Source organism: Neltuma alba, unplaced genomic scaffold, assembly GCF_004799145.2.
Source record: "Neltuma alba isolate B1F8T4 unplaced genomic scaffold, ASM479914v2 tig00012505_pilon, whole genome shotgun sequence".
In the NCBI taxonomy this organism is placed as follows: domain Eukaryota; kingdom Viridiplantae; phylum Streptophyta; class Magnoliopsida; order Fabales; family Fabaceae; genus Neltuma; species Neltuma alba.
The window spans coordinates 283,406-303,861 of NW_021636973.1; the positions used below are offsets into that span (position 1 = coordinate 283,406).

General features: G+C 33.9%; 1 protein-coding gene across 1 annotated transcript; it reads right to left on the minus strand.

Annotated features, from left to right (window-relative positions):
* Positions 1 to 8,779: 8,779 nt before the first annotated feature.
* LOC114727653 (disease resistance protein RML1B-like) lies at positions 8,780 to 18,116 on the minus strand. Its single transcript, XM_028914343.1, has 4 exons — positions 18,006 to 18,116; positions 17,754 to 17,927; positions 8,960 to 9,055; positions 8,780 to 8,863 (listed from the first exon to the last, which is right to left on the minus strand). Exons 1-4 carry the CDS (start codon positions 18,114 to 18,116, stop codon positions 8,780 to 8,782), a joined length of 465 nt encoding a protein of 154 aa, XP_028770176.1.
* Positions 18,117 to 20,456: the final 2,340 nt, after the last annotated feature.

Below are 20,456 nucleotides of genomic sequence, written 5' to 3' on the forward strand. Positions count from 1 at the left end.
TTTCCTAGAGGTGATCACCTTGAAAGGATGAAGGAAGTGGCTAATCTGAATGGCTTCAGGAAAATGGTGCATCTCTTTCCGGCTCTGGCTAGGAGAGGCAGATGACATGCTCACTACAAATAGTTAGTATGATAACGCTTTTTTTTTAGTTCTGAGTAATCTTTATATGAAAAATTTGTAAATCTATTGTTATGTACATTATGAATATGAATTGTGGATGAAATTTGTTTTTATGTGCTTATAATTAGAATGAATTTTGTGATCTTTCTCGCACTTATGTTTTCTTCCAAAAACATAATGTCACGTTAGAAAATATAAATGGAGCACGAGTAAATATGGTTTAGCTCTAAATACTCATATATTGATAATTCAGTCACAAGATCGATTACAGAGCTTATTCAATCACAGCAATAAGGAAATACTGGAATAACAGAAAGTCAGGAAACAAGAAGAATCCAGAGAGAACTCCCAGGGACAGAGAGGTAGAGAATAACAGCAGGGGACGTCGAGCCAAATCTTTTCCACACCCACTCCTAACCGTCTTTGTCGTATATATATTATATGGTCCCCTCTAATTCCCTCAGTTTCCATGTTTTTCTCCCAGACCGTTGGCTCCTTAGTAATTCGTTGGGCTCTTGTTCTTGAGTCGGGCCTCCATTTCCTAAGCCCAAGTTTGCACTCGTTACAGCATTCCCCCCTTCAACATGGACCTTGTCCTTAAGGCTCAAGGTTGGATACAATGCAGCAATAGAGTCGTTGTCTTCCCATGTGGGCTCCAACGCACCGTCCCATTGGATCAGCAACTGAGAAATAGGTTCAACGTCTGGGGTAATAGTCCTTGTATCCAGAATCACTGTTGGTCGAGAGAGGGGTCCTTCCGGTAAAGATCTTAATGGTAGTGGGAGGTAAGAACGAGCAGGTTCATCCCCGTGAAATTTCTTAAGAACTGAAACATGAAAAACAGGGTGAACCTTGGCATGAGTCGGTAATGCCAGTTTATAAGCAACACTCCCAATACGTTCTGTAATTTGGAATGGACCAAAATAAACCAAGGCAAGCTTTTGATATTGACGCAGCTGAACAAAGTGTTGTCGGTGCAGTTGAAGTTTGACCAAAACCCAATGACCGACCTGAAAATTGATATCTTGTCTCTTTTTATCAGCAAAACGTTTCATACGCTCCTATGCGCGTTTGATGTTTGCTTTGAGAACACCTAAGATCTCATCCCATTGCACTAACTGCTGATGTAAATCCAATGGGGTATCTACCAGGGAGGAGTGACGAATAAGAGGTGGGGTTCTCATCCATATACAATCTTAAAAGGAGTCATTCTAGTAGAGTGATGGAATGAGGTGTTATACCACAGTTCTGTCCAAGGTAAAAACTTCAGCCACAAACGAGGGTAATCATGAACAAAGCAACGAAGGTACATTTTCAAGCATCGATTCAACGCTTCTGACTGCCCATCGGACTGAGGATGGTAGGCAGAGCTAAAATTCAGAGCAGTACCCTGTAGTTTCATTAAATGACGCCAGAAGGCACTAGTAAAAACCTTCTCCCTATCAGTAACGATCGACTTGGGAATACCGTGTAATTTGACAATGTGTAACAAACATTTCGACCACTAGAGAGCTATTGAAATTACCTGGTAAAGCAATGAAATGCCCATACTCGATCCACCACAACTAAGATTGCAGTATGGCAGTGAATCGCTGGTAAGCGAACAATAAAATCCATCGCAATGTCTTCCCAAATTCGTTCTGGAATGGGAAGTGGTTGGAGTAAACTGGCTGGCTGTAATTGAGAAATCTTGGCTTGTTGACAGACCAAACAGGTTTTAATGAATTGACGTACATCTTAACGCATCTTCGGCCAATAAAACAAACGAGCACTACAATGAAAAGTGCGTGTAAGCCCCGTGTGACCCCCAACTACTGCAGAGTGAAATTCTGTCAGGATAGTGGGAATCAAATTGGAACAATCACAGGAATAACCAATCAATCATTCCAGTATACATCTCCTTGCCGCACAGCATAGCATGAGTCTGTGTTAGAACCCTATTCAATGCTATGTTTCAGTTGCTGCAACTTGCTCGATTTTTGGACCATGGAATAAATTCGATCCATGAACGTATCCGAAATTGCAGTGAGAGCCATGTGGGCTCTGGACAAAGTGTCAACTGCTTGATTGTGCTTACCAGGCTTATACTCCACTATGAACCGATAACTTAGCAACTTTCGTAGACAAGCCTCCTGTTCAGGTGTTTGAATTGTCTGCTCCATGAGATGTTTCAGACTCGCATGGTCTGTACGGATAATGAAGGGATGGCCAAACAAACAGTGTCAAAACTTTGACACTACCTCAGTGATAGCATATAGTTCACGGACATACGCTGAGGAAGCTTGCATTCATGGGGAAAGGTGTTTTGAAAAAAAAAGCAATAGGATGGAAGTCTTGACTGGGCACCGTCCCAATCCCTGTGCCTAATGCCTCTGTCTCTAAGATGAATGGTTTGGAAAAATCAGGCAATGCCAATACTGGTGCTTGGGTCAAAGCCTTTTTTAAATCCTCAAAAGCATTTTGGGCCTCATCGGGCCACGCAAAAGAGTCCTTGCATAATAACCTAGTCACATTCGATGATAAAGTGCGCGAAACTGAAATTCCAGTAGGTGCTGATTCTGCATATAGCCTTGCTAATGCCATAGCATTCAGTACCGAGGAAGGTTGTTGCACCAGTACATCTCTTTTCAACTCAGGTTCAAGCCCCCCCAGGTAGCAATCTAACAGTGCCGATTCCGGAACATCTTCAGTTCGATTAGCTAGAGCAACAAATTTCTGGTTATAGTCCTCCAACTTTCCTTTGGAGTCCTTTTGAGTGTGTTTAAATAATTGAAAACGTGGACAATCAAACTGGGTCGGTCCATATTGCACCTCAATAGCTTTCACCAGTTCTTGCCATTGATAGACCCTTCCTGATTTTTCCAACATCTGGTACCAGGGTACTATATCACCGTCAAAATGAACAGATGCTATAATCAGTCTCTGGGAATCCTCGATCTCATAATACTTGAAATATCATTATGCCTTGAATATCCAGTCCAATGCCTCAGAGCCGTCAACCTGTGGCAAATCCACCTTAATCGTTTTGAAAGAACTTTGAACGAAACCCACTGGTTGCATCATGGACATTCCTGTCTCTTTAGTCCCAGAAGATTTTGTGGGTTTGTTCATCTTTTCCATGGTTCACATCATCTCCCGTATCATACCCTCCAATGCATCAAACCTTCCATTCACCGTCTCGAAACGGCCATCGACCTGATCAAATCTGTTGCACGCATCTTCTACAAACTCAAGAGTCTGTCTCATCTCAGCTTGTAACTCCTTCAATCTAGTGTTGTCTGCCATTGATGCTCCTCACCTCTCAACGAGAGCACCAAATTGTCACGTTAGAAAATATAAATAGAGCACGAGTAAATATGGTTCAGCTCTGAATACTCATATATTGATAATTCAGTCACAAGATCAGTTACAGAGCTTATTCAATCACAGCAATAAGGAAATACTGGAATAACAAAAAGTCAGGAAAGAAGAAGAATCCAGAGAGAACTCCCAGGGACGGAGAGGTAGAGAATAACAGCAGGGGACGTCGAGCCAAATCTTTTCCACACCTTCTCCTAACTGTCTTTGTCGTATATATATTATATGGTCCCCTCTAATTCCCTCAGTTTCCACGTTTTTCTCCTAGACCATTGGCTCCTTCGTAATTTGTTGGGCTCTTGTTCTTGAGTCGGGCCTCCATTTCCTAAGCCCAAGTCTACACTCGTTACACATAAATGTAAAAGTTGAGTCAATATTTAGTGTTTAAATAATTGCGATATATGTTTTCAGAAAATTAATAAACATAAAATAGAAATGACTTTTTATTTTTGGAATATATGAATCACAATAATCAAGTATCCTGATAACTATTTTTTAACTAATATTCAATATTCAATATTCAATGTTAATAAAATTAAGAAAAAATTAATTTTTCAGTCCTTCAACTTTTAATTCACTTATAGCTTAGTCCTTCAATTATGACTCGGTATAACTTAGTCTTTAAACTTTGACTCGATTATTACTAAGTCCCTCATCCCTTCACTTTTTTATGTGATCATCCTTTTCATCTCTAACTCAATCCTACATGGCAAGAAACCCTTCAAAATTTTTCCAACTCAGTGCCGCCCAGGTTTCTTTTTGGTAAAGTTTAAATTAAAGAAAAAAGAAAGGGCTGGAGAGGATGAAAATCGTAGAGACTCCACCACCATCCTTCGCATCAAAGCCCATACCTTGCCGGGGTCTTTGTGGTCTCTAGATAACAAGACAGCCATTTTCCCAATTTCTTCCCATTTTCTTCGATCTTCAGATAACAAATAATGTACACAGAGTTTCTTTAATTGCTAATATATAGTTCATGCTGGCAATTCAAGTGACGACGCCATCGGTATCGTAGGATTGAGTCCTAATCCAAATAAATGATTTAATTTTTTTAATGGCTGTCTTGACCACTCTAAGAGCGAAATCCATAATTGATAACCACAACACAGCTCCCTTCTTAAAAATTGCCGGGACCCAACAATGTTGATCCTTCGCTGGAATGGAAGAGGAGGGCGAGACATCACTTTGAGATTTGGAGTGAGTGGGCGATCATCTCCAGCCACCCCCCCTTTTTTTTAAATTTAAACTTTATCCAAAAAAAATCTAGGTGGCACTGAGTTGGGAAAAAGTTTGAAGGGTCTCTTGCCATGTAGCACTGAGTTAGAGATGAAAAGGATAATAATAATATAAAAAAGTGAAAAGATGAGGGACTAAGTCATAATCGAGTCAAAAGCTCAAAGACTAAATTGCGTCGAGTTATAATTGAGGGACTGAGTTACAAGTGAGTTAAAAGTTGAAGGACTAAATGATTAATTTTTCCTAAAATTAATAAACTTAAATTTGAAATGACCTTTTATTTTTGGAATATATGAACATTTGAATTCTAATAATCAATTTTTAATGGTATTGGAATGATGGATAATTTTGCGATATAAAAAATAGATGTTAATAATTAACAATCGATTATTTAGCTGATTAGTAGGTAGTAATATTGATAAATTGACTATTGAATTCATGATAGGAAGGAAACAATGATATGAATATCAAATCAAGGTAACCAATGAGTAATTAATTTTGCCTACATGATATATCTATCAAAATTAGTATATTAGACCAATATAATTAGTTTCAACGATAATGGTCTGGCTCATGTGACCCAACATGTATGCGTCCAACATGTTATGCTCCGTAGTTGAGCTCTCTCGTTTCTTCTCCTTCTTCATGATCATTCAACACAGTGATGCCTCATTTCTCTACTTGACTAATCTATAAAAGATATTCTCATTAAATATAATAGTTAGTCAAAGCATGACATAAACATTTGCTGTAAACTTTTGGTTCTAATATTTGACATTATCAAAACTAATCATATCTAACATTATTTCTTTCATATTCCAATTTTGACGGTGCTTAAATATAAATTGAGGTGCGGGGTAAAGTTCCATTTTTTGTGTCTGACTCTTCGTTTCAACTTTCAAGTTTGTGACTTGAAGAATTAGGAAGTTGTGTGCTAGCCTTTCATATTACCCCTGCAAACAGCCAGATGCTACTAAAGTAATCCAAAACGAAAATGTTAAAAACAGAGAAAGAGAAACTCAATTTTGATATGGAATAGTTCCCAATTCCCACCACAAGCATGATCTTCAAACCACGTGAGATGTAGTGAACTTAAAATATGATTTGCTATTTGATTCATTGGCGCATTTGTTATTATTATACGGATCTGGCCCTTTCAAGGGAAAACCCAGCCAAAGTCAGATTCCCTATCATCGGAAGTTTCTTAGAGCTTGAAAGAAGAAGCTTCAAGGTGTAGTCATTGATAGTTACTTAAATGGCTTGAATTTTCAATACCTACATCCCAAATTTAATTTATTTTAGCGAAATTCTTAGGTACTCCAAGAGTACCATGTCATTTAAACTCTGGCGAATCAAAATTCTCCATTTCAAATCCGCTTAATCCTACATGGTATACATTCTCTCCCCAACTTAGACCACGTTTGATGGGCAGAAAATGCAAGGTAGAACTGATTTGCAAAACCCTACTCTTCACCGATGGAAACTGAGTAGTCCTCATCAACATATTCTCTGGCCTGTCCATCGACGACCGACAGTGCGGCATCATGTTAGTCCGCAAGTTTTGACTTCACACCTTCAAGGGCCCCCTGCATCCATTTTCAACCTCGAGACCCACCTTCAAGTTGAAAAGAAGCAAAATGGGCTCAATGGTAAAATCTAAATTGGTTTTCTTCTACCTACTTCAATTTGGTTTCTAATTTTTGTTCTTTGAATTTTTCTGAGGGAGATACCAGTTTTTCAATTTTGAAAAAAATACAAGTATGCCTTGAAGTTTCTTACAATCAGAACAAGCTTTCACTTACCACCCCAATAATAATATTCCTTCATTGTTATCTTGACACAATCAATGATAGAAGCCAGAAGAGATTATACTTAGAAGAGACAGGCATTTGTTATCAAAATTATTTTGCTAAATCTCAAAAGCACAATTTAAGTGCTGAAAATAACATATCCACTGATGTACACTATTTTTTTAGATATTAACTCGTCCTCTCATCAATTTTTTATGGCTAAAATACAATAAATCTAATTGATCCAAGTGCTGAAATCATAACTAAAGATTGAACATTTGAACAAGTTCATCTTTGTTCTTCTGGGTGTGCAGCTATGCATGGTGTACAGGATCAAGTGAAACAAGCAGTCAGAGAAGAGTTCCAAGAGTCAACAATGTATAGCATGGTAGAAGCATTTCACATATAGGAAAGCCAATCAACGGTGGTGGTTCAAGTGAGGTCAAATGGCAAGAGAAGTTCAAGCACCTTTTCTAGCAAGCCATCCTCTTTTTTTATGGCAGCTCTCAAGCATCTCTTCCTTGGATTGTTTCTATTTTCAGATATTTTGTATCTAGATGGCAAGTAAAGATTGCTTCTATTTTAAGATATTTGTGCATAGATGGAAGTGTTGTAAGGCTTTAGGTTGTTTGTTTATATTAGCAAGGGATAGATCGGAAATGCAGGTAATTGCAAATTTGTTTTCCTTTACACTTGTTAATCAAAATGACTGCTTTGTATTTTCCTATTTTGGTTAAATGACTTTACTCAGGTTGGCTGATTATTTATATTACATGTCATGGGTTACTAAGAGTGAAACCAACTTAATTATCCTGCTCCATTAACGCCAGTTTATTTAATATCATTGCTTACTTTGACAAAAGTTCAGGACTAAGTTGACAAAACTCAAGCACTCAACACAATATGATATTAAAAAAAATGCCTATAAGATTTTAATTTTATATATTGACGTCTAACTCAGACCAAAACAAGTATTAAATGAATCGTATCAAAATTTTCCTATGTAAAACCATGATTTTTAATAGGAATTATCTGAACTAAACCTTCTGGGAATAGACAAACGATAGCAGATCGACAATAAGTTGGAAAGACATGAAGAATGGGAGAGAGGAAAGTGGATCTGACTCATTGTCAGTGAATAAAAAAGAAATTTATATTTTCTTCTGTTAAAAAAAAAAGCTATTAATAACATAAGATGACGATAAAAAAAAAATCCCACTGTAACACAGACTGAATTGAAGCTTGGAACAGATCCAACAAATAGATTAACAAAAAGAAAATCAAATGTTAGGAGGCAAAAGACAATAAACCTAATGACATGAAGACCCAAAACAACAAGAAATAAAAGCAGAAAACTTGAGTGATTTTAAAATATTAATGATATTAAATAATTAGAGTTTGTTTTAGAATAAATACTATATAAAACATTCACATGTCTTGATTTAGTTGCACAATAATCTCAAGCGAAAAAGTTTAAGTATGTAAGTATTTTCTAAAATGCCAAAGTAGAAAGCAAAATGAGAAGAGTACCAAAATAGACAGTGGCACAGAGATACACGAATTTGAAATATATTAGAAGATAAGGAGAGGGGAAGCTTGCTTCCTCTTGATATGACCATACCACATGGAATTACAGCAACTAAAATCTAAACAAACTTAGCATGTGGCAATAATTGATGTACTACTTCTGGTCCTTAATATACGAGTTAGTTTAACTATCAATTTGGTCTAAATATAATACCATAATCCACTTTGTCTATCATATTTATTCATTTTTTTAAAAGTAGTCCGTGTAGTAGTTGTATATATTAAAGATTCAATCAAATGATAATTTTAACTAATACACATGATTAACAAGGGTATTTGAGGAAAGACAACACTTTGCCTATCATATTTATTTACTAGTGTTTTTATGAAAATAGACATGAATAACGTTTTGTAGCAAAACAGAAGTAAATAAGTGCTTTTTTACTTTTGTTTTTCCAAAACAGAAGTAAATAGGGGTGACTTTTTACTTTTGTTTTTCCATAATAGAAGTAAAAGGCTTCCACATTTACTATTGTCTCCTTAGAATACATGTGAATGTGCTCTTTTTTTAAAAAAAATAAAAATTCACTTCCTAAATAGGTACTTGCCATACAGTAACTAACCTATAATACAATAATAACAGCCACTTTTCAACAAGTTCAAATTGTCTAACATTTAAATTAGCCAATATTTTCAACCTAATCATACTAAGTTATCTCTAAACATAAACTTTATCACTCCCTAGACCATCATTCTTGAAGCACTTGTTGTGCCAAAATGTCTCGGATAAAATCAATATCATCAACGGTGTATGAGCAGTCATTATCAAAAATCTGCAAATTGACAAATGAACAAATTTAAATGTGTGAAGCAACAATTCAATTTAAAAATTCAATAACTATTACAAAACTAAAATTATTTTTACTCACCTTTTCAAATTTTTTAGTACATCCACTCTCAATAATGTTAAACATAAAATGGATAATATAGTATCCACACTCTATTGCCCCTTGTTGCTTAAGGCACTGCAAATCAAAAGGAAATGGTACAATGCAAATGGTTATATGACATTTTTTAAATAGACGAGGAGCTTCTCGTCTATTTTTCCCAAACAGATGAGAAGTTGTTGCCCATTCTCGTTTGTTTCAAAGAAACAGACAAGAATCTTCTCATTTGTTTCTTTCAAACAGATGAGAAGTTTTTTTCTTCCTCTGTTTTTGCATAACAGAGACAGAGGAGAAGAGGAGGTTATTCTCTTTCATTTTTAAGAATAGACATGAATGGAAGAGGTAAATAGTACATTTTGTGGTAGTGAAATATAAATCTCATCAATTGTAATACCACCAGGAAATTATGAAAAAACACTATGAGAAAAATAAGGAAAAAAAAAAGTAGATAATGACATTACTTAGCGTTGCACTTCATTTTCCTCCAAAGCACGAAGAAAACGCTTTCCACCATCTTTTTGACGTATTCCAATTCTCCCCCTTTATAGAAGCAAGCAATATCAAGAAAAATTTCTTTTTCAAGTTGTTTTAAGCCATCATAGCTTACTTTTAATATTTGTTGAATCTTATCATGGGCCACTCTTCTACATCCATCTAACATAGGTTTCCACTTCCTTTCACCCTTACCGTACAAATCAGAGCCTATTAATTCAAGGGCTAAGGGAAGACCATTGGCATAACTTATCACCTGATTCACAACTTTCGCATATCTTGGATCATCAACTTGCATGTTTCTAAGAGCCTTTCAGCCTAATAACTCAACAGATTCTTCATGATTTAATCCCTCCATCTCATATATTCTTTCAACCCCATGACTCTTAAGTAATTGTAAATCCCTTGTTGTTATAATGATCCTGTTCCCACAACCAAACCATTCACATGCCCCAGCCAACATTTCTAATTGCTTTCGTTCATCTACATTATCAAGAATCAAAAGAACTTTTTTATCTCTGAGTATTCGTTTTATGAGCTCAACTCCTTCATTAATGTCTTCAATTTGTACCTTCTCCCCTAAAAATTTTGAAAGCATTCTGGCTTGCTCGTGTTCTAGGTCATGTTTTCCATATTTTCCTTTATTATCATCAAGAAAGGACAAATAATCAAAATTCTCAGCAATCGCATTATACACAGCACATGCTATTGTTGTTTTACCCATTCCCCTAGTTCCATAAATTCCTATCACGATGACCTCATCATTTAACTCAAGTTGTAAAAGAGAGTTCGTCTTTTGAACACGGGAATTTAAACCAACTGGATATTCGGCAACTTAGTGGGGGACCATTTTTACTATCCTAAAAATGTGGTTCACAATCTCTTTAATGAGTTTATGCTCATAATCTTTTCTGGAAATCCAAATAGAAATTTCAGTCAATTCTAACTAAATCTATACAAGTTATTCTCCACTTGCATTCATAATAATTTTAATATTTTCTTCTATTCTAACCATAGAAACTAGCTAGGTAAAAAAAAAATCTTGGATCATGTGATGAGCCCTTAAGATTAGCTACTTCATGTAGTGCGGCTTCCAACGTTTCATCTTTTCTTCATCAACCTTTGAGTTTTTTTCATGGGTAACTAGTGCTTGTCTATATTTTCCTCTTTGATGTCATAGTTTAGAAGACTCCACATCATAAAAAAATTGGCCAAACTAGTCGACCATTTTCTCAATACATTGATGGATTTGGACTAGTTCATTCAGGCAAAATGTTGAGGAAGCATGCGCCTTAGAAAATATAGTAATGGCAACCCAGATTCCTAGATTGCTTCGAGAAGCCTTGGCATAATTCATCCCCTATTCCTATTTCCTTGTCATCAAAGAAGGTGTGAACTCTCTTTTAATTGAGAGCTTTAAATAGATTTTCAGTGAAGCCATAACGAATATCTTCACTTCTAAAATTGAGTAAGTCCAATGATAGTGTATCGAAGATAGTTTTGCCCGCCCTGTCATAATTATTGCTTGCATTGAAATATAGAAATGAAGATGTCAGAGTAAATGGAACCAACAAGAAGAAAGATGAAAGTTGCTTGCTTTTCTACGTCTCAATCAGGAAATGAAAAGATCGACGACTAGAACTATGGCCTCCCTTAATATATCTACATGCATTTGAAATTTATTTTGTTCCTCGTATAATACTGCATGTAGTATTTAAATAGGAAAAAAAGTCTCTGTCTAATTAAAAATTAAAAAGCTATTTTGTTTCATGAGCTTTTGAAATCCAGAAAATTAAAAAAAATCAAAATACAGCCCAAAAAAAAAAGATATTGACTTTTTATTTATGCGCCCAGCTAGCTTCGTCAGACGCCTTCAGAATCAGATACTGAAGACAAACTTGCCGTTTATTTTCTTGTAAAACCGTAATATAAAAAGAAATAATGATAATGGACATATTGACAAACGATAAATGGAAAAGCCAAACAAAAAGGAATAAACGATTAATAAACGGTCAATTTATTAACATGAGGCTTGGATTCCTATTAGACACATTAAAAATAACGACCAACTTTCAAGTGACTAGGATAAAAGTAGGGGTCAGCAGAGATCAAAGGTTTAAACTCTCCCAATATACAGGGGAAAAAAAAAACAAATGATGAACGAATGTTGAAATAAAATATCAAAACTATTTAGGAGCTTTATTTCGGCCTTATAAGATCTCAATATCTCAATGTTCTGTAAAATTTACAATTTTATTACATTTTTTTGATAGCTCTATATTACATATGTTACAGGGTTTCAATTGAGTAACAATTCCAACACAAATAATTAGAGATGGTATTTTAAGAAAGACAAAAGAAAACCAATACACATTTTTAATAAATGATTAATCTAAGTAAATTTCTTAATATCTGTAAATTAATGATTTAACTCTTATATTAGGGACGGATGTGATATCATTTTAATTCATAGATTACAACTGGAAAAGTGGGACTTAATAACAGGTTGATTTATATTAATTATATTTCATAAATAAAGTACAACCTGGGAAAATGAGATATTTGACAAAATCATTTAATTCATAGCGGGATGTTATTTACTTACATGCTGCATACCCAAATATTTCTTTAGTTTCCTCCTTTTTAATCCTCTCAAACAGACACCCTTAAAGCGACAACCTTAATGACAACGTGGCTGCCTATGCTACCAACAACCATTTATTTGCGTAATACTCATTCGGTTCTTAATATAAGACTTATTTAACTAATTTGATTAGATTAAAGAAGTTAGATAAGTTAGTTAATTATAAGAAATATGACACATTTTTCCTAAAACACCATAATCATCTTTCTTAATATCCTCTCTCCCTTTTCTACTTGATTATAGTTGAGAGAATATTCATATCGGTAATTTAGAAAAAATTGATAAATATGAGAAATAAGTCTTATATTTATAATCAAAATCAACTTAACAATTAGGTCCTATATAAAGGACTGGAAGAGTACTTAATTTAAAAATTTCAAAACATTCCACAAAGCCTTATTTGTTCTTTAAACTTAAACATTTGGAAATTATACTCTCTTCCAACCACCTAATAAGTGGTTTATCATTAGAATGTTTCAATAAATTCATAAAGTACCTTCTATTCACAATACATTCTACTCACAACCCCTTTTAGCAATTCTTTTGATCATCCAAAATTCCTTAACCAAGTCATTTAACAACACTTTCCAAATAACCCAATGAACACATGCACCATTCTAACAATTTTATGTAAATTTGAAAATACACAATCAAATCAATTATAAAAGAAAATATCTCATTCTTCGTTTGTTTAATATACATGCTTTAAGATTCCATTTAATGGCCTAAGCTTTACCACCACAATGCACACACAGAGAATATATATACACATAAATATATTTATATATCTTTTTCAAGCAACATCCATATTTTTTCCAAAACCCACACGAGCTAATAATTCCTAGCACTATAATTTACTCAATTTTACCGTCCACCGATATTATTTGATAAGTTCTTCTCTCCAGCATTTCATCAAACAGTTTATATGCACTTCGAAAGCTAAGATAAGAACAAACAAACATAGTCCTTAAATAATCAACCAAATACTTTTCCATAATTTTCAAATTTCATTTCCTTATAAGATTTAAGTTAAAGAGCCAAGCAATCATCCAAACACATACATAACCACTACTATTTTTATTTCAGTCATTACCTTCACTACTAAAAAAGAGACTTTTGGTAACAATTTTCAGTGACAACAAAAAATTCAACACTAAAAGACCATAGAAAATCGCTACTAAAAGTATGACTTTTAATGGTAACATTTTTGTTGCTGTTTAAAGTTGACTTTGTGCGACGACTTTTATTGTCATCGTTGAAAGTCATCGTTGAAAGATGCTTTCAGCAATGACGAAAAATGTTGCAGTCAAAAGTGCCTTTGGGCAGCGACATTGTATTTTAGAGGTGACTTTTTATGTTGCCAACCACGGTTGTTATGCCAACATTGTCACCGCTGAAAACTTTCAGCAGCAACTTTTATGGTCACCGCTAAAAATCAATTTTTTTGTAGTGCTTATACTAATACCTTTTCACCCAACTCAAGAACCAAAACCTAATTTATGTCTCCAACTCTCTTCCAACATATGCAATTAAGCGCCATTAGTAGTTCTCAATCTATAATTGTCTTGAGATATTAAGAAGAAATACCTTCTTACCCACGGCAGTGACGGACTGAGGCTGGGACACCCACCGACGGCAGACTGAAGAATGGCGCTAAGACTTTCACTTCAGAGGCGCCTGAGACTTCTCCCCACTTTGTTTCGCTGAAGTGAACGGAAATGATGAAAAATATCTGACCTTAGTAAGAACGTATCATGTTTGGTACTATATATTAATTAAAATAGCAAAATAAAAATATTGATTTCATATTTCTGTGGTGGGGACAGTTATGTCTTACCAATAACTGATCGATAATATGTTATACTATCTCCGATTCTTAATATTACCTCTGGTCTTTAATATAAAACCTCATTTGATTTTTATTTTGATCCTAAATATAAGATTGCAATCCACTTTGTCTCTTATATTTATTCTTTTTTTCCAAGGTAGTCCTTATAATAATGATAGTACTAACCAATATATTTGATTAGCAAGGATATTTTAGGAAAGACAATACAAATTTATTACAAATAAGTAACTTAACCAATTTCGTTAATCTATTCAAATTAATTAACTAACTCTTATATTAAGGATCAGAGGTAGTATAAAAGCTCATTTGATTTTTATTTTGGTCCTAAATATAACACCCCAATCTACTTTATCTCTCATATTTATCTATTTTTTTCCCAAGGGAGTCCTCATAATAATGGTAGCTCTAGCCAATACATTTGATTAACAAGGATATTTTAGAAAAAACAACATCTATTTATTACAAATAACTAACTTAACTAGTTTTCTTAATCTACTCAAATTAGTTAACTAGCTCTTGTATTAAGAACAGGAGGTAGCATTAAAAATCTTTCTCGGCGTTTGTCTAAAGTTTTAGACTTTTCTGAAAACGCGTGCCACAGATAAGATGATGATACATAATTTTGAACCGCGTAAAATGTACCAAAAGTATCATTGGAAGTTTCTCAGCGCTTAGAAGCATTCCCCTTTAAAAGAAAAATCCTTCATAGTGAAGCCATCGGCATTTTAATTATTTCTGGATATTATTTTTTGTTTAAAATACTTATGTCAGTCTGACAAGCAAAACTTTTCGGCAAGTGGCGACCCACCTGAATTCTGAGGGCGGTGGCCAACCGACAATGAGGATGACTTGAAAGTTTTTCTAAAAAAAAAAAAAGAGAAAAAAAAAGCGACATGGTTATTTGAGTAAATTTTAAAATCCGCATTTGATTATTTATGTAAACTGAAATTTTCTTTATGCGGATGACTTTTTGACGTTTTCATAATTCAAGTCTTATTTTTGTGTCATTTTATTTTTTCAAACTTCAAGTTGAATCATCAACAACAAAAGGAAGTAAAAAAGAAACGAAAAGAAAAAAAACCATCATATCGGGAAAAGCCTGTCAGTTTAAAGTATGGCATTTCCTTCACATCAAGAACCTCCAACACCCTCCTCTTAACTCCAAACACATATGGATCTGCAGAATCTCTGCATTAAACTTTGATTTTCTGAGTTTCTTACAACAAAAAACAATCCTAGCTCCCAAGGGAGGCACTTGAACATATTCTTAAACGCAGCTTTCCATAGTTCTTTCAAATTTAATTTGCACATGCTGAAAAAAAAAATTGCGCTATTTTTCCATTTGTCCCATGGTGGGGTCAAACAAGAGGAAAAGGAGTTCCACTTACTGTCGTCGTCGTAATATAAGAGTAAAATACACTAATGACTCTCCTATCTTTTATATCAAAATTATAGAAATTTTTTCTTTATTTTGAAAATATATATTAACCTTAATTAAAATTAAAATGTATATACCCAGATATCTGTATTTGAGATTGCATTTTCATCCACTTAATTTTATGACAAAGCAAGCTTCATGTTTGGTTGGAAACAGAGAAAACCAACTGTTTATATATTCAATGATTAAACAGAAGCGTCTGCAACTATTTTGGGTTTCAATAACTGCATTGTAATTTGAATTTGAATTGGCCTTAACCGGTTGATGGTTTGTTCAAGATTCTCTTGACTGGGCTGGGCCTTATTGGGCTGGTGTGCTAATAATATTCTCTTAATGAGACGTATGGTATAAGTAGGAGTTTATTGTTATGTCAATAGTACCCTTGTATGGTGTAACTATTCTCTTATATTTAGTATGCGACAGTGTCTCGAACAGAATTATCTTCAATAAAATTATACACATACCTACCAAAAAAAAAACTAGCTTTTAAACAACAAATAATACTTAAATAACAACTATGTATATGAAAATGTACAACTGTCAATTTTGACTATGATATAAGATGTGAACATGGAAAATTTACAAGTGATCATAGGTAAAATAATGATTTATGAGGTAATCATAGTTTAAACAATGAGGTAGTTACCTTGTTGTGTGTTAAAAATGTGATCGAGCTTTTTCCCAGTAGAGATTTGTAAAACTGATTGCAGCTGAATACCAATTTTTTTAATATTTCATCCTGATTATCCATACATTATATGCATCTCTATGCATTGCATCGCCTAGTGATTTAAACCAAAAGTTCAAACATAGAACAGAGCCTGTTCTTAAGCGAGCCTCATCAAAGGTAACATTTTTTCCTCTTTCCAACTACCCATTGTTTAGCTTCGAACTTTTAAATTGTTACTTGTCAGGTTCTTGGTTTGACTTTGAAGTCTCTTAACGGTAAAGGATAATTATTTGGAATGACCAGACCAAAACACTATTTCTTTCATATTCCAATTTTGACGGTGCTTAATTATAAATTGGGGTGCAGGGTGAAGTTCCATTTTTTGTGTCTGACTCTTCGTTTCAACTTTCAAGTTTGTGACTTGTAGAATTTGGAAGTTGTGTGCTAGCCTTTCATATTTACCCCTGCAAAAAGCCAGATGCTACTAAAGTAATCCAAAACAAAAATGTTAAAAAGTGAGAAAGAAAAACTCAATTTTGATATGGAATAATTCCCAATTCCACCCACAAGCAAGTATGATCTTCAAACCATGTGAGATGGAGTGAACTTAAAATATGATTTGCTATTTGATTCATCAGCGCATTTGTTATTGTTATACGGATCTGGCCCTTTCAAGAGAAAACCTAGCCAAAATCAGATTCCCTATCATTGGAAGTTTCCTATAGCTTGAAAGAAGAAGCTTCAAGGTGTAGTCATTGATGATTACTTAAATGGCTTGAATCGTCAATGCCTACATCCCAAATTTAATTTATTTACTCCCAGAGTACCACGTCACTTAAACTCTGGCGAATCAAAATTCTCCATTTCAGATCTGCTTAATCCTACATGGCATACATTTTCAACCTCGGGACCCACCTTCAAGTTGAAAAGAAGCAAAATGGATTCGATGGTAAGATCTAAATTGGTTTTCTTCTACGTACTTCAATTTGGTTTCTAATTTTTCGTCTTTAAATTGTTCTAAGGGAGATCCCATATTTTAAATTTTGAAAAAAATATGAGTATACCCTGAAGTTTCTTACAATCAGAACAAGCTTTCACTTACCACCCCAATAATAATATTCCTTCACTGTTATCTTGATATTCACTCACGTACGCTATTGTTTTTAGATATTAACTCGTCCTCTCATCAATTTTTTATGGCTAAAATACAATAAATCTAATTGATCCATGTGCTGAAATCATAACTAAAGATTGAACATTTGAACAAGTTCATCTTTGTTCTTCTGGGTGTGCAGATATGCATGGTGTATGGGATGAAGTGAAACAAGCAGTCAAAGAAGAGTTCCAAGAGTGAATAATGTATAGACTTGGATATGTATACTCGAATTATATTATGGGTTTTATTGCTCATGTTTATCTGATGTAGTGGTTAAAAGGCTGAATCTTTAAGTATTAACTTTATTATTGAGACCTTAAGATCAAACTAGTTTTTATATGGTGTTTTGAATAGTTTAGAGAATGGGTGTTACAAGTTCCAACCAAATTCAACTCTGATATTTTCATTTCTCGAGTTACTATTTCTGGAAAGTAATTCAGGCTTGAGCAATGCTGAAGATCCAAATCACAAAGAAAGGGTGTATTCAGTTTGCTTGGAAAAGTCATAAGCCGGGCACAGTTACGTACATTCAAGGTTTCAAGTTTTGCTAATTGCCCAACCGAATTAGCAATTTCAATCAGATTTTTGCTGTTACGAAGCCACAACTCCTTTAAACTTGAGAGGCCTGATAAATTAGGTATGCGCCTCATATTCTTGCACCCTTCAGAGTTCAAAACACTCACATTCACATTTTGCGTTATCTGCAATAACCAAAACCATATATATAAAGTCTAATTAAACCAAATCAATACACATGATATTAGGGATGCTTCACTTGCCTTACTAATTTCCATTGAATCCAAATAACTATCATTCACATTGAATTGAAGAAGATCCTTTGGACGAAAATCACGTGGCAAACTTGATGAAGGATATCCTCTCCATCTCATGTGGCAAACGACTTTTATTATCACTGTTGAAAGTTGTCGTTGAGGAAAAATGTTGCAGCCAAAAGTGCCTTTTGGCCGTGAAATAATGCCCCTAATTTGTTGCCTTGGCGTTACTCCAAAATTAACCAAATTAATATAATATAATGCACAATCCAGGTCGTTTCTCTTTGAGGAGTCAAAAATGAATTTAAATCTTAATAAATAAATGCAAGTAACCTAAACTACAAAAAGGTTTTTTATTTGATGAATTACTAACTAAATGTCATGAATTAAATTGAAATTAAAATGACTTGTTTTTATGTTTTTAATACGAAAATGATTTTAAAGCAAATGATGGTAAATGAATTGAAATGAAACACATGAGTAGATAATGATAGTAATCAATCCTCCAACTTAATAGCGCAGGTAATTATCACCTCAACAGATATGGGAGTTAAAACAATGAATTAAGAATTATAACTAAATTTTCAATCCGACAACCGAGCCATCTCGAATTGCCACAAAATATTCTTCAAAATTCTAACTTACTAACTGCAACCAGAATAGTAAAATGAAATTAGGGATGCTAAAAATCAATGCTTAATTATAACTCTGTAATCCAAAACAACAAAATTAAAGCTAGCACGAAACAATATGATCCTAGATTCCAAGCTATCTTAGAAAATCACAATATATTAATTCCAAAGTCAATACAAATGTCATAACTGATAAGTCTATATTTTATAATTAAATAGGTGTATATTTTGATGTATTTGGTTAAATTTATGGAGATCTTATACCTATTTAATTATCTTTTATAGATTTTTTTCTTTTTTATTAATTATGGGATAAAAACGGATCTTGTTATAAAATCTACTCAGATCTTGCTATTTTGCAAGAAATACAAAATAGCAAATAAAAAGAATTATAAGAGGAAAAGGGAGCAAAAGATATGCAACAAATATAATATATATATATATATATCCATATATATTATAAGGAAAGGGATTTGGATGAGAGACGTCGACCCCGCAGTTAAAAGATTGGATCAAGTTTTTGAGTGAAGTTACGTGAAGCAAGACAAATCATCATGATACAATATAATATATTATATTGAAAGAATCAAGAGGATTAGACGCGTGAAGCAATCAAAGGTTCATATATTTATATATATAGGAGGACGCAAAGGGAGAAGGCAGCACAGCCTTGGCAGCAGTGAGAATCGAACGGAGAGAAGAGAGCAAAAATCAGAGAGCAATTCCAGAGGCAACAACAGAGCATTGTTTGCGACAGTGAATTCGTGAAGTTACTATCTTTGTTCATCCTGTAACATCAGCTGAACAGAGGACCTCTATTGGATCATTTGACAGTTTATTCCTCTTTTCTTCTTCCTTTGTTTTGTTATGTTTGGGGATTTTAGAATAATTTATTTATGATTTATTTTATTGTGAGTTTCTAAATTCCCTAGTTGGGGTAAGGATGTAGTCCAATTGAGAAGCTAGTTTTTATCAGTTCTGTTTTGACTCTTTTTATGGCTTTTATGAATATCTTTTGATTTTTATATCTATTTCTCTTATTCTTCATGTGGGTTTTATGACTGGCCACCATTGAATCTAAATTATAGGTGATCTTGATGGACTAGGAGGTGAAGAGAGAACGTAGATCTAGAGAAATAGACATAAATACTTAAGCTAAGGATAGTTCTAGATATTTATGGTGACTTACAACTATAGCTTTAAGATTTAATTAGTTGTTTGGATGTCGTGAGAACGAATTCAACTCTAATTAAATAGGAACTAATAATTTAGGAGAATATTAGGATACTTTAGGAATAGTTGTCACTATAATAAATTAAAGAGTCTACTCAAAGGATAGAACTAACAACTCATAGGGTAAATCTTGAATCCCAACGCATTGAGTGATTTATTTTTCTCTTATATTTGATTTTCTCTTGCTTTTAATTTATTATTTCATTATATCTCATCAATCAATTCATCTATTTTCATTGTTATTTATTTCAATTAATAAACACGAAAACTCCCTGTGGGTATGACCCTACATTACTCTAGGATTTTTACTACATCGAGCCTGTACACTTAAGGGAGCGATCAATAACTATAATATTATAATTGAAATTAAAGCTATAAACAACCTAATGTCAAATACTAAACAGTAATACGACTACAATAATCTCCAAATAAAATCAGATTAAACAATACAAATTTCCCAATAATCATAAAAATTATGCTAAGACTTATGAATTGTTAAACAACTATTAGGAAGGAAATTAAAGTAATCAAAACTCCCTTGTGAAGATCCAAGCTCCTGTCATTGCCTCTGAATTAGAGGATTATGAAGCTT

Coding starts and splice junctions, on each gene's coding strand:
- LOC114727653 (XM_028914343.1), bottom strand. CDS start 18,116: ATGAGATGGAGAGGATATCCTTCATCAAGTTTGCCACGTGATTTTCGT. Junction 17,928..18,005: donor ATTCAATGGAAATTAGTAAG/GCAAGTGAAGCA, acceptor TGGTTATTGCAG/ATAACGCAAAATGTGAATGT. Junction 8,864..8,959: donor GTACTAAAAAATTTGAAAAG/GTGAGTAAAAAT, acceptor GTCAATTTGCAG/ATTTTTGATAATGACTGCTC.